The 15306-nt window shown below is 40.7% G+C and overlaps 2 protein-coding genes across 3 annotated transcripts in view; one reads left to right on the top strand and one right to left on the bottom strand.

The window, feature by feature from the left end:
- dhps (deoxyhypusine synthase) overlaps positions 1 to 2456 on the bottom strand; it is a 31540-nt gene extending 29084 nt beyond the window's left edge. Inside the window, exons 1-2 of the mRNA XM_061974263.1 lie at positions 2335 to 2456; positions 329 to 537 (exon numbers count right to left, since the gene is read on the bottom strand). Coding sequence (XP_061830247.1) covers positions 329 to 523 — 195 coding nt within the window. The 5' untranslated portion in view covers positions 524 to 537; positions 2335 to 2456. The remainder of the gene's footprint in view (positions 1 to 328; positions 538 to 2334) is intronic.
- A 1338-nt stretch (positions 2457 to 3794) lies between these two features.
- Positions 3795 to 7787, top strand: LOC133615093 (guanine nucleotide-binding protein G(I)/G(S)/G(O) subunit gamma-7-like). 2 transcript variants are annotated; one of them, XM_061973444.1, is made up of 3 exons: positions 3795 to 3810; positions 7484 to 7566; positions 7662 to 7787. In XM_061973444.1, exons 2-3 carry the CDS (start codon positions 7486 to 7488, stop codon positions 7785 to 7787), a joined length of 207 nt encoding a protein of 68 aa, XP_061829428.1. In that variant the 5' UTR covers positions 3795 to 3810; positions 7484 to 7485. The 2 variants fall into 2 exon arrangements, with proteins under 2 accessions (XP_061829428.1, XP_061829427.1); XM_061973443.2 differs by lacking the exon at positions 3795 to 3810 and having other exon boundaries at positions 7442 to 7566.
- Positions 7788 to 15306: the final 7519 nt, after the last annotated feature.

Here is a 15306-nt window from a genome sequence, read left to right as displayed (position 1 = left end):
AACACGTCGTCGTGTCACACGACGTGTTCCCGACATCTACAAAGCAATTAGCTACCGGCTGCCACCTACTGATATGGAAGAGAATAACATGGTTACTCTGCCGAGCTCCAGAAAGCACCGACACTAAACAACGGCACATTATTTGCGGATTAAAATTACTCGTTTGCAAAAAATATTTTTAACCCAAATAGGTGAAACTACATAATCTCCCACGGCACACCAGACTGTATGTAGTGGTTGAAAAACACTGTCTCAATGGGCCGCAAGTGGCCCGCATTTTGCCCAGATCTGGCTTTATCGGCAAATCCACTCCCTTCAGCATCCTCACCATGTGGTTGATCTCCTGGATGGCCAAGCCAAGGCTGCTGGCCTGGAAGCCCGTGGTGAGGTATGACTGCAACACAGCATGGAGATTCACACCCTGGTTGAAGTCGTAGCCTTTAATCATGGGTAGGTCCTTCGGTAGGTCACTGGTGGTTTTATGAACAGCCTCAAGGGCAACAGAGGGGGCGTGTTCTGCCATTCCTTCTCCTAAAACTGACAGGTGGAGAGGAGGTTGGTCAAAGAGCAAAAATATATATAAATCAATTTGAAACTTTTATTAGTAGATTGCACTGTGCAGAACATATTTTGTACAATTGACCACTAAATGGTAACACCCGAAAGTTTTTCAACTTGTTTAAGTCGTGATTCATGATACAGATACTGTATACACCAGTGGTTCTCAACCTTTTTTCAGTGATGTACCCCCTGTGAAATTTTTTTTAATTCAAGTACCCCCTAATCAGAGCAAAGCATTTTTGGTTGAAAAAAAGAGATAAAGAAGTAAAATACAGCACTATGTCATCAGTTTCTGATTTATTAAATTGTATAACAGTGCAAAATATTGCTCATTTGTAGTGGTTTTTCTTGAACTATTTGGAAAAAAAGATAGCTTTTTATTTATATTTATAAAGGATTTTTGAATTGTTGCTATTTTTAGAATATTTAAAAAAAATCTCACGTACCCCTTGGCATACCTTCAAGAGAACCACTGGTATATACTATCATCATAATACAGTCATCACACAAGATAATCATAAATGGGTTATACTTGTATAGCGCTTTTCTACCTTCAAGGTACTCAAAGCGCTTTGACAGTATTACCACATTCACCCATTCACACACACATTCACACACTGATGGCGGGAGCTGCCATGCAAGGCGCTAACCAGCAGCCATCAGGAGCAAGGGTGAAGTGTCTTGCCCAAGGACACAACGGACGTGACTAGGATGGTAGAAGGTGGGGATTGAACCCCAGTAACCAGCAACACTCCGATTGCTGACACGGCCACTCTACCAACTTCGCCACGCCGTCCCTTCAGAGTATATACATTGAATTATTTACATTATTTACATTCTGGGGTGTGGGATGTAGAGGGGGGGGGGGTTAGGTTTGGTTGATATCAACACTTCAGTCATCAACAATTGCATCATCAGAGAAATGGACATTGGAACAGTGTAGGACTGACTTGGTAGGATATGTACAGCAAGTAGTGGGCATAGAGAGAGAGATCAGAAAGCATAAGAATAAGTATCTACATTTGATTATTTACATTTGATTATTTACAATCCGGGGAGGTAGGATGTGGAAGGGAGGGTGTTAGTTTATTTATATAGCCCTAAATCACGAGTTTCTCAAAGGGCTGCACAAGCCACACATCCGCGTAAAGCTTACGTAGCAACATTTATTTTCTTTTTTCGGGTTTGTCCCACCACTGAAAAACAAAGAACCATTACAAAGCGTGTAACTTTAACTAGTACTAAACGAAATATCAACTTCCGGTTTATAGGTTAGCTAAAAACTATCGCTTGCTCTTATCAAAGAGCAAAAATATGCGACTAGCTTAACCACACATCCAAGTAATGTTTACGTAGCGAGATTTATTTTATTTTTGGGGGTTTGTCCCGCCACTGAAAAACAAATAACCATTACAAAGCGTTTAACTTCAACTTGTACTGATTACTGAACGAAATATCAACTTCCGGTTTATAGGTTAGCTAAAAACTATCGCTTGCCCTTATCAAACAGCAAAAATATGCGACTAGCTTAACCACACATCCAAGTAATGTTTACGTAGCGAGATTTATTTTATTTTGGGGGGTTTGTCCCGCCACTGAAAAACAAAGAATCATTACAAAGCGTGTAACTTTAACTAGTACTGATTACTAAACGAATTATCAACTTCCGGTTTGTAGGTTTAGCTAAACACAAGCTAAAAACAATCGCTTGCTCTTACCAAACACGTAAAAAAAAGACAACGCAATAGGACTATAGATAAAATGTTCACATACCTTAAAAAGACGCTGGAAAAGAAAGCGTCGAGGAATTCAATAGTTTCCACCACATAAAAAGAACAACGCTGCCAAGAAACACCCGCATCTGTCGCACTTTATTGTTGCACTGCGGAAAGCGGAAACGCACCAACCTTTTTTTTTTTTTTTGCCAAAACTTTATTTCAACAAACCGTGATACAGAAATGCATGTACAATACAATATACATTTTCCAATATATGTATTAAAAAATATTTCCGTTATATATTTTTTTTTTTATTGAACAAAAAACATACATTTATAATTCACACAACAGTCAAGGCACTTTCAGCAACAAGGAAAGTAAACAAAAGCAAATACAGATCAGAGTATTAAATATTAATAAATAATAATAATAAAAAAATATAATTAAAAAAAAGGGCAACCTAAATCACTTTTAAATGTTTTTACCAAATATATCAATTTAAGGGCTTTTGTACTCTTAATCATTCTCCAAGATTTGATTGATAATTGTAAACCATTAAAAACAATAATCAAGATAGAAACTACTGTAAAAAAAAAAAAAGGAAGCACAAACATGAATTTTACCATGAATTGATTAACGTGGACCCCGACTTAAACAAGTTGAATAACTGATTCGGGTGTTACCATTTAGTGGTCAATTGTACGGAATATGTACTGTACTGTGCAATCTACTAATAAAAGTCTCAATCAATCAATCAATCAATGAAGATCTTCTTCGACGTTTATTTAAATGAACTCACTAGCGCTAACAGCAACCCAGTGGTACATTGGTGTATTACTTTCAATACTTAAAACCAAAAACACCTTCTTCGCATGAAATAAACAATAGCCTTACATATTTTTCAAAAATGTTTTTATTTTATTTAAAGTAAGTGTAAAAGCTCAATCTTTTATTTTTTTGTTCTGGATGCTTCTCTGCCAAAATCTAATATTAAAACACTTTATAAAAAAAGGCTGGACTTTATTTCAACAAACTATGATACAGATATTCACATACAATACAATATACATTTTAACAAGATGTGTATTTAAAAATATATTTTCGCTATATTTTTCAAACAATAATCAAAGATACAAACTACCATAAAAAGGAAGCTCAAACAGTACCTTATGATCTTCTTCGACGTTTAATTAAATGAACTCACTACCGCTAACAACAACCCAGTGGTACATTGGTGTATCACTTCCAATTCTTAAAACCAAAAACACATTTTCTCGCATAAAAGAAACAATAACCTTACATATTTTTCAAAAATGTTTTCATTTTATTTAAGGTAAGTGTAAAAGCTCAATCTTTTACTGTTTGTTCCGGATGCTTCTCTGCCAAAATCTAATATTAAAACACTTTATAAAAAAGGCGTTATTTCAACAAACTATGATACATAAATTCACGTACAATACAATATACATTTTCCAAGATGTGTTAAAAAATATATTCACTATATATTTTCTAACAATAAAGATAAACTCCCGTAAAAAAAAAGGAAGCACAAACCTTATGAAGATCTTCTTCGACGTTTTAAGGTTTAACCAAACTCAGGGACGCCAAGGAGAACTACAGGAGGAAGCTGGAAGAGAAGCTGAAGATACAAGAACATGAAGGCGGTTTGGAGAGGTATGCAGACCATCACCGGCCTCAAACCGCCGGGGGTAGGGGGGGTGGACGGAGAAAAAGAGAGGGTCAATGAGCTAAACCAGTTCTTTAACAGGTTTGACATAGTGGCCCCGACAAGCTCCTGCCCACCCCAAGACATTCCAGCCGGCCCCCTGTCAACTTCAGCGAACCAATCCATCCCCCCCTCGCAGCCCCCCAACTCCAATGACTACCTGATCCCTCCACTTAACACCTCACCCTCAGCTTGATGACCCAACAACCTGAGACCACCCCAGTGTGTCTGTCTGCAGAACAGGTGAATGCACAGCTAAATAAGTTACAAACAGGCAAGGCCGCAAGGTCCTGACGGTGTGAGCCCCAGGGTGCTCAAAGCCTGCGCCCCACAGCTGTGAGGTGTGGTCCAGCGCATCTTCAACATGAGCCTTAGGCTGCAGAAAGCAGAAAGCCCCCACACTGTGGAAAACCTCATGCGTGGTCCCCATCCCCAAGTGCACGCCACCCAGCACGTCGAAGGACTACAGGCCGGTGGCTCTAACCTCCCATATCATGAAAACTATGGAGAGGTTGGTCCTGGAACAACTCCGCCCTACAATCAAGCTCTACCTGGACCCACTCCAATTTGCCTACCAGCCCTGATTGGGAGTGGAGGACGCAGTCATCTATCTGCTGAACCAAGCCCACACCCACCTAGACAAGCCTGCGATCAGTGTGAGGGTCTTGTTTTTTGACTTCTCCAGTGCTTTCGATACCATACGGCCTGGGCAATGTGTAGTTGGATGCGATGCAAGTGGAGGCCCCCTTGGTGTCCTGGGTTGTTGATTACCTGACTGACAGACCACAGTACGTGCGACTGCAGGACTGTGTGTCTGACAGGCTGGTCAGCAACACCAGCGCCCTGCAGGGCACAGTCCTCTCCCCCTTCCTCTTCACCATCTACACCACCGATTTCCACTATCACTCAGAGTCCTGCCACCTTTAGAAGTTTTCTGATGACTCTGCGATAGTGGGGTGTGGTGATGAAATCATCATCTCCATAGAGCTTTTCAACAGATGGAAGCATGTAGTGCTCTAAAATCTCTAGAAGCGTCTGACTTGGGCTATGGAAAAGAAGCACTGGACAGTTGCAGAGTGGTCCAGAGTCCTGCTTTCAGACGAAAGCAAGTTTTGTATTTCATTTGGAAGTCAAGGCGCTAGAGTCTGGAGGAAGGCTGGAGAGGAGCAAAATCCAAGTTGCTTGAAATCCAGTGTGAAGTTCCTACAGTCAGCAATGGTTTTGGGAGCCATGTCCGCTGCTGGTGTTGGTCCACTGTGTTTCATCAAGTCCAGAGTCAATCAGATTTCAGAGCACTACATGCTTCCATCTGTTGAAAAGCTCTATGGAGATGATGATTGAATTTTCCAACATGATCTGGCACCTGCCCACAGTGCCAAAACCACCAGTAACTGGTGTACTGACCATGGCATTACTGTCCTCGATTGGCCTGCCAACTCCCCTGACCTGAACCCCATAGAGAATGTGTGGGGTATTGTGAAGAAGAAGCTGAAAGACACCAGACCCAATAATGCAAATGAGCCAAAGGCCGCTATTGAAGCATCCTGGGCATCCATAACACCTCAGCAATGCCACAGGCTGATTGCCTCCATGCCGCACCGCATTGATGCAGTAATCCGTGCAAAAGGATTCCCAACCAAGTAAAAGTTAAAGTTAAAGTTAAAGTACCAATGATTGTCACACACACACACTAGGTGTGGCGAGATTATTCTCTGCATTTGACCCATCACCCTTGATCACCCCCTGGGAGGTGAGGGGCGCAGTGGGCAGCAGCGGTGGCCGCGCCCGGGAATCATTTTTGGTGATTTAACCCCCAATTCCAACCCTTGATGCTGAGTGCCAAGCAGGGAGGTAATGGGTCCCATTTTTATAGTCTTTGGTATGACTCGGCCGGGATTTTGAACTCACAACCTACCGATCTCAGGGCGGACACTCTAACCACTAGGCCACTGAGTAGTGGCCTAGTGCATTAATTGACATTTTCAAATGTTTGATTGTTTTGCTGTTAATCTTTTTTTTTTTACTTGGTCTGAGGAAATATTCTAATTTTTAGAGATGGGATTTTTGAGTTTTCTTAAGCTGTATGCCATAATCAGCAATATTAAAATAATAAAAGGTTTGCAATATTTCAGTTGATGTGTAATGAATCCAGAATGTATGACATTTTTGTTATTTTAATTGCATTACAGAAAATAAAGAACTTTATCACAATATTCTAATTTTCTGAGACAATCCTGTATAATGCTCCTTCTTGACTGCACTTAAATGTAGAATATACGTAGAATATATTTATATTATTCATATATTATATATATTATATTATTTATTATTATTATTGTCTATTGTGAGCGAACTGTGGTGCTGAATTCCCCCCAGGGATCAATAAAGTACTTTCTATTGTATTCTATTGAAATGAACTCACTACCGCTAACAACAACCCAGTGGTACATTGTTGTATTACTTCCTATACTTAAAACCAAAAACACATTTTCTCGCATAAAAGAAAAAATAACCTTACATATTTTTCGTAAATGTTTTCATTTTATTTAAGGTAAGTGTAAGAGCTCAATATTTTTATGTTTGTTCTGGAAGCTTCTCTGACAAAATCTAATGTTAAAACACTTTATAAAAAATGCTGGACTTTATTTCAACAAACTATGATACAGATATTCACATACAATACAATATACATTTTTCAAGATGTGTATTTAAAAATATATTCACTATATATTTTCTAAAAATAAAGATACAAACTACGGCAAAAAAAAGGAAGCAAAAACAGTACTTCATGAAGATCTTCTTCGACGTTTAATTAAATGAACTCACTACCGCTAACAACAACCCAGTGGTACATTGGTGTATTACTTCCTATACTTACAACCAAAAACACATGTTCTCGCACAAAATAAATTATAATAATCTTATATATTTTTCAACAAAATTTTTATTTTATTTCAGGTGCATTACATACTGTACATTAATTTTTGCACTATATTAATTTATATTATTATATGTTGTCAACTGTGTACTTTTTTTATGTCATTGCCTGAAATAAATGAAAAAATGAAAAAAATAAGGTAAGTGTAAGAGCTCAATCTTTTTCATGTTTGTGCTGGATGCTTCTCTGCCAAAATCTAATATTAAAACACTTTATAAATAAGGCTAGACTATTTTTTTTTTTTTTTACAATTATAGATTTACAAGTTCATACATCTATAAAAAGGTATATATGAGATATTTTGTGAGTAAACATTGCATGGGAAGCATTAAATATTTTTTATGACGTGCTTTTTGTGACCTTTTCCAGATGACCTTTAAAGCAGCATTAAAAGGACCTCTCAACCCCTCCACTCAACAGCAGCAGTGAATAGAACTGGAGTGCAGGTTCAAAACAGAAGCTTTTTGGACCTGAACCTGTTCAAAAATCACAATTTTTTCCCCCCTTTTCCCTTGAAAAACCTTTTTGGGTTGTTGAAAGAAATGAGTTGCAGTAATAGTCTGGCTCACGTGCAAAAAGTGGTGGAGCAGCTTCGGGTGGAGGCCAGCATGGAGAGAATTAAGGTATGTTGGCTGCTGGTATGGTAGTATGTGTGCCAGATATTTGAAAAAAAAAAAATGTTTCCATTCTTGTAAAAATGTCTCCACCTGTGTCCCAGATCTCGCTGACGGCTGTAGATTTGGTGCAGTACTGCCAGGACAACAGACGCACTGACCCTCTGCTCACTGGAATTGCAGCCTCCTCCAACCCATTCAAAGATAAGAAGTCCTGTGTGCTGCTTTAAGACACCAAGTTAGTACTTTATTCTTCTGTTTTGTTGATGTCAGTCTGCATCTTAAGTGTCTTGAATGAAAAGATAAGGTCAATATGTCATTTGAGTGCACTGAAAAACAGTAAGAACTAGAGATGTCCGATAATGGCTTTTTTTGCCGATATTCCGAGATTGTCCAACTCTTAATTACCGATACCAACCGATACCGATATATACAGTCGTGGAATTAACACATTATTATGCCTAATTTTGTTTGTGATGCCCCGCTGGATGCATTAAACAATGTAAGAAGGTTTTCCAAAATAAATAAACTCAAGTTATGGGGGAAAAAATGCGGAAGAGTTAGTGCTGCAAGGGATTCTGGGTATTTGTTCTGTTGTTTAATAATAATAATAATAATAATAATAATATATTTTATTTGTAAAAAGCACTTTACATTGAGTAAACAACCTCAAAGTGCTACAGTGTATTAAAAAAATAAAATAAAATAAAAAATAAAATATATAAAAATAAAAATATTGTCCAACTCTTTAATTACCGATACTGATATCAACCGATACCGATATATACAGTTGTGGAATCAACACATTATTATGCCTAATTTTGTTTGTGATGCCTCGCTGGATGCATTAAACAATGTAACAAGGTTTTCCAAAATAAATCAACTCAAGTTATGGAAAAAAATGCCAACATGGCACTGCCATATTTTTTTAATTTTTATTTTTTTAACATACTTCAAAACAGCAGCTTGGAATTTGGGACATGCTCTCCCTGAGAGAGCATGAGGAGGTTGAGGTCGGTGGGTTTGGGGGGGATGTATATTGTAGCGTCCCGGAAGAGTTAGTGCTGCAAGGGGTACTGGGTATTTGTTCTGTTGTGTTTAATAATAATAATAATATTATTTTTTTTTTTTTGTAAAAAGCACTTTACATTGAGTAAACAACCTCAAAGTGCTACAGTGTATTAAAAAAATAAAATAAAATAAAATTTAAAAAAATAAAATAAAAATAAAAAAAATAAAAAAAGTAGGGATGTCCGATAATGGCTTTTTGCCGATATCCGATATTCCAATATTGTCCAACTCTTTAATTACCGATACTGATATCAACCGATACCGATATATACAGTCAAGGAATCAACACATTATTATGCCTAATTTTGTTTGTGAGGCACTGCTGGATGCATTAAACAATGTAACAAGGTTTTCCAAAATAAATCAACTCAAGTTATTGGAAAAAATGCCAACATGGCACTGCCATATTTTTTATTTTTTATTTTTTTAACATACCTCAAAACAGCAGCTTGGAATTTGGGACATGCTCTCCCTGAGAGAGCATGAGGAGGTTGAGGTCGGTGGGTTTGGGGGGGATGTATATTGTAGCGTCCCGGAAGAGTTAGTGCTGCAAGGGGTACTGGGTATTTGTTCTGTTGTTAATAATAATATTTTTTATTTGTAAAAAGCACTTTACATTGAGTAAACAACCTCAAAGTGCTACAGTGTATTAAGAAAATAAAATAAAATAAAATTTGAAAAAATAAAATAAAATAAAAAAATAAATAAAAAAAGTAGGGATGTCTGATAATGGCTTTTTGCCGATATCCGATATTCCAATATTGTCCAACTCTTTAATTACCGATACCGATATCAACCGATACTGATATATACAGTCGTGGAATTAACACATTATTATGCCTAATTTGGACAACCAGGTATGGTGAAGATAAGGTCCTTTTTTTTAAAATATTAATAAAATAAAAAAAGATAAATACATTTTAAAAAAATTCTTGAATAAAAAAGAAAGTAAAACAATATAAAAACAGTTACATAGAAACTAGAAATTCATGAAAATGAGTAAAATTAACTGTTAAAGGTTAGTACTATTAGTGGACCAGCAGCACGCACAATCATGTGTGCTTACGGACTGTATCCCTTGCAGACTGTATTGATATATATTGATATATAATGTAGGAACCACAATATTAATAACAGAAAGAAACAACCCTTTTGTGTGAATGAGTGTAAATGGGGGAGGGAGGTTTTTTGGGTTGGTGCACTAATTGTAAGTGTATCTTGTGTTTTTTATGTTGATTTAATAAAAAAAAACAAAAAAAAACGATACAGATAATAAAAAAAACCATACCAATAATTTCCGATATTACATTTTAAAGCATTTCTAAATTAAAGATAATAAAAAATGAATAAAAACAAAAACTAGAACAGCCAAACAGCTAAAACTAGTATGCATATATCTAAAAAAAAGGCTTTTTTAAAATGAAGGGTTTTTAAGCAATTTTTAAAAGCATCCACAGTCTGTGGTGCCCTCAGGTGGTCAGGGAGAGCATTCCACAGACTGGGAGCGGCGGAGCCGAAAGCCCGGTCTCCCGGTTTATGTTGTGTTACGGTGCGGATGTTCTCCCGAAATGTGTTTTGTCATTCTTGTTTGGTGTGGGTTCACAGTGTGGCGCATATTTGTAACAGTGTTAAAGTTGTTTGTACGGCCACCCTCAGTGTGACCTGTATGGCTGTTGACCAAGTACGCCTTGCATTCACGTGTGTGTGTGTGAAAAGCCGCAGATATTATGTGACTGGGCCGGCACGCAAAGGCAGTGCCTTTAAAGGTTTATTGGCGCTCTGTACTTCTCCCTACGTCCGTGTACACAGCGGCGTTTTAAAAAGTCATACATTTTACTTTTTGATACCGATAATTTTGAAACCGATAAAGATAATTTCCGATATTATATTTTAAAGCATTTATCGGACATCTCTAGTAAGAACTGATTTTGTTTCCACTGCATTAATTGAAGAGACAAATGATGTCATAGCTGGTCGTCTTTAATGCATGAGTATCCTGAATGTAGTTGATGTGAACAGTAAAAGCGTGAGTGTATAGAAGTGAAGTCAAGAGTGGCAAAAACAACACTACAAATATACAGTAGGTACACCTGCAAGATGTTATAAAAGAGCAGTAAATCGTGTGCACTTTCAGGTAACAAATAAGACGAGGTGTTTCTAATATTTAGGGTAACTTACGTTTTGTTTTGTTTTTCCCCAAGATGGCACCGCTGCTGGTGGCAGGAGCTCCGTGCTCTTGTGTCATCCTTTTGTGTTCCTCTTCTTTAATTTTTTTGCCTTTTGGTTCGGGATCCTTTGGGACTGTGTGACAAGGGGTGGCACTATCGTGACTTCTGCGGTGCTTTTTTGTGGGCTTCTGGATCTGCCGACCGGGAGCTTTTTTTGGCCGTGGAGACCAGCTGCTGGGTCTCTGCCACACCCAGAGTCCGTTTGGAGAGACTGGAGGAGATGCGGATGAAGAGACAGGGCTGCGGACGGACAAGCTTCACAGTGTCTTGGCTGAATGAGCAGGTATCGGACACCTCGGTCTCCTTGGACGTGTCCTCGCTCATCCATGCGGACTGGACACTGGCCGAGAGTTGGTCGGCGGCCGAGGTTGGAGTCAGCTCTCTTGGCTGCTGTCATGTCTGTGTGATCATGTTTTGTTTTAGTCATGTTCGGTTTTGTTTTTGGACTTTTTGTGCACTTTTGTTTGTTTGTCACCATAGCAACCATTAGTTTTCACCTGTCACGTCACGCACCTGTTTCACGTTTTGAGTCACGCACCTGTTTTCGTTAATCATGTCTGTAGTATTTAAGTTCATTGTTTTCAGTTTGACTTTCTGGCAACATCCGGATTCATACCCCTGTCACACTCTTACCTCAGCCTTCCCGGTAAGGTCTATTCAGGTGTACTGGAGAGGAGGCTACGCCGGATGGTCGAACCTCGGATTCAGGAGGAACAGTGTGGTTTTCGTCCTGGTCGTGGAACTGTGGACCAGCTCTATACTCTCGGCAGGGTCCTTGAGGGTGCATGGGAGTTTGCCCAACCAGTCTACATGTGCTTTGTGGACTTGGAGAAGGCATTCGACCGTGTACCCCGGGAAGTCCTGTGGGGAGTGCTCAGAGAGTATGGGGTAACGGACTGTCTTATTGTGGCAGTTCGCTCCCTGTATAATCAGTGTCAGAGCTTGGTCCGCATTGCCGGCAGTAAGTCGGACACATTTCCAGTGAGGGTTGGACTCCGCCAAGGCTGCCCTTTGTCACCGATTCTGTTCATAACCTTTATGGACAGAATTTCTAGGCGCAGTCAGGGCGTTGAGGGGATCTGGTTTGGTGGCTGCAGGATTAGGTCACTGCTATTTGCAGATGATGTGGTCCTGATGGCTTCCTCCGGCCAAGATCTTCAGCTCTCACTGGATCGGTTCGCAGCCGAGTGTGAAGCGACTGGGATGGGAATCAGCACCTCCAAGTCCGAGTCCATGGTTCTCTCCCGGAAAAGGGTGGAGTGCCATCTCCGGGTTGGGGAGGAGATCTTGCCCCAAGTGGAGGAGTTCAAGTACCTCGGAGTCTTGTTCACGAGTGGGGGAAGAGTGGATCGTGAGATCGACAGGCGGATCGGTGCGGCGTCTTCAGTAATGCGGACGCTGTATCGATCCGTTGTGGTGAAGAAGGAGCTGAGCCGGAAGGCAAAGCTCTCGATTTACCGGTCGATCTACGTTCCCATCCTCACCTATGGTCATGAGCTTTGGGTCATGACCGAAAGGACAAGATCACGGGTACAAGCGGCCGAAATGAGTTTCCTCCGCCGAGTGGCGGGACTCTCCCTTAGAGATAGGGTGAGAAGCTCTGTCATTCGGGGGGAGCTCAAAGTAAAGCCGCTGCTCCTCCACATCGAGAGGAGCCAGATGAGGTGGTTCGGGCATCTGGTCAGGATGCCACCCGAACGCCTCCCTAGGAAGGTGTTTCGGGCACGTCCGACCGGTAGGAGGCCACGGGGAAGACCCAGGACACGCTGGGAAGACTATCTCTCCCGGCTGGCCTGGGAACGCCTCGGGATCCCCCGGGAGGAGCTGGACGAAGTGGCTGGGGAGAGGGAACCTGGGCTTCCCTGCTTAAGCTGCTGCCCCCGCGACCCGACCTCGGATAAGCGGAAGAAGATGGATGGATGGATGGATGTCTGTAGTATTTAAGTTCATTGTTTTCAGTTTGTCTTTCTGGCGACATCCGGATTCATACCCCTGTCACACTCTTACCTCTGCGCACTTCATAGTCCATGCCAAGTAAGTTTTTTTTGTTTATTAATGCCACAGTTGGTGTTTTTGTTTAATTGTTCACAGTTTCTGCCTATGTGCAAGTTTTGTTTTCAATAGCCTAGTTTTGTACCTCCGCCATTGTGCGCGCTTTTCGTTTGTTCCTTTTTGATATATAGTGTTAAAATAAATCATGTATTCACCTTCACGCCATGTCTGGTCCAAATCACTTGCACCTCGGGAGAACAAACCACGCCACAGTCCCAGTCGTGACAGTTGCTTTGTTGGGTCTGCTCCTCCCACCCCAGCAGACGATGGTGTGGAACACCGCAGAGGCCACCACAGTTTATGTTTTTTAATTTATTTATTGTTGTTTTACTTTTGTGGCTGTGTGTATAAATGACTGGTTGCATCATTTCTACCCCTTTATTGTCTTTAATGTCCTTTGATCGTTTCCCTCTTACACACGTTTATGTGTGCTATGACTATGAGGTTTTTTTCCCCTTGGTATCAGTCTGGACCCCCTCTCCAGAGGCCCAGGCTTAGACTAAATTATTTTTTTTTTCCTCACAATGAAGTCCCAGTGACCAATGAGAAGGCATGAGGGCTTGGTTGCTTTGTTGGGTCTGCTCCTCCCACCCCAGCAGACGATGGCGTGGAACACCGCAGAGGCCACCACAGTGTATATGTTTTTGTATTTATTTATTGTTGTTGTTTTTACTTTTGTGGCTGTGTGTATAAATGACTGGTTGCATCAGCTCTACCCCTTTATTGTCTTTAATGTCCTTCACACATGTTTATGTGTGCTATAGCTATGAGGTTTTTCCCCCCCCTTGGTATCAGTCTCGACCCCCTCTCCAGGGGCCCAGGCTTAGACTGAATTTTTTTTTTTTTCTTCACAATGAAGTCCCAGTGACCAATGAGAAGGCATGAGGGCTTGGTTGCTTTGTTGGGTCTGCTCCCCCCACCCCAGCAGACAATGGCATGGAACACCGCAGAGGCCACCACAGTGTATATGTTTTTGTATTTATTTATTGTTGTTTTACTTTTGTGGCTGTGTGTATAAATGACTGGTTGCATCAGCTCTACCCCTTTATTGTCTTTAATGTCCTTCACACATGTTTATGTGTGCTATGGCTATGAGGGTTTTTTTCCTCTTGGGATCAGTCTGGACCCCCTCTCCAGGGGCCCAGGCTTAGACTGAATTATTTATTTTTTCCTCACAATGAAGTCCTAGTGACCAATGAGAAGGCATGCGGGCTTGGTTGCTTTGTTGGGTCTGCTCCTGTCTCTGGCCATGCTCCCCCCACCCCAGCAGACGATGACGTGGAACACCGCAGAGGCCACCACGTTGTATTTTTTTTTGTATTGTGGTTGTTTTACTTTTGTGGCTGTGTTTAGAAATGGCTGGTTGCATCATCTCTACCCCTTTATTGTCTTTAATGTCCTTTGATCGTTTCCCTCTTACACACATTTGTGTGTGCTATGGCTATGAGGTTTTTTTCCCCCCTTGGTATCAGACTGGACCCCCTCTCCAGGGGCCCAGGCTTAGACTGATTTTTATTTTTTTTTCCTCACAATGAAGTCCCAGTGACTAATGAGAAGGAATGAGGGCTTGGTTGCTTTGTTGGGTCTGCTCCTCCCACCCCAGCAGACGATGCGTGGAACACGGCAGAGGCCACCACAGAGTATATGCTTTGTTTTTTTATTGTTGTTGTTTTACTTTTGTGGCTGTGTGTATAAATGACTGGTTGCATCAGCTCTACCCCTTTAATGTCTTTAATGTCCTTTGATTTTTTCCCCTCTTACACACATGTTTATGTGTGCTATGGCTATGAGGTTTTTCCCCCCTTGGCATCAGTCTGGACCCCCTCTCCTGGGGCCCAGGCTTAGAATTATTTTTTTTCCTCACAATGAAGTCCCAGTGACCAACTAGAAGGCATACAGGCTTGGTTGCTTTGTTGGGTCTGCTCCTATCTCTGGCCATGCTCCCCCCCACCCCAGAAGACGATGACGCAGAGGCCACCACAGTGTATATGGGTGTTGAAATTATGTTTTTGTTTGGTTGCTTGTCTATGCATGGTGCAGTCATGTGTGCGCAATGTATATTATTGGTTGATTATTTTTAGTTTTTTCACTTTTGTAGCAGTATGTAGAAATTGCACAGCTGGAGTGACAGCTGGTTGCATCAGCTGTGCTCTTTTAATGTCCCTTGTGTTATTTGATGTTTCCCTCTTACACACATATTTATGTGTGCTATGGCTATGAGGTTTTTTTCCCCTTGGGCCCAGGCTAAGACCGTATTTTTCGGAGTATAATTCGCACCTGCCGAAAATGCATAATAAAAAACGAAAAAAACATATATAGGTCGCTATGAAAAAAACTGCAACTTATAGTCCGAAAAATACGGTACTTCTGATTCCGAAAAAAAATGCCAAGATACAGC

Source organism: Nerophis lumbriciformis, linkage group LG22, assembly GCF_033978685.3.
Source record: "Nerophis lumbriciformis linkage group LG22, RoL_Nlum_v2.1, whole genome shotgun sequence".
Classification (NCBI taxonomy): Eukaryota; Metazoa; Chordata; class Actinopteri; order Syngnathiformes; family Syngnathidae; genus Nerophis; species Nerophis lumbriciformis.
This window is presented reverse-complemented; position numbering and strand designations above follow the sequence as displayed.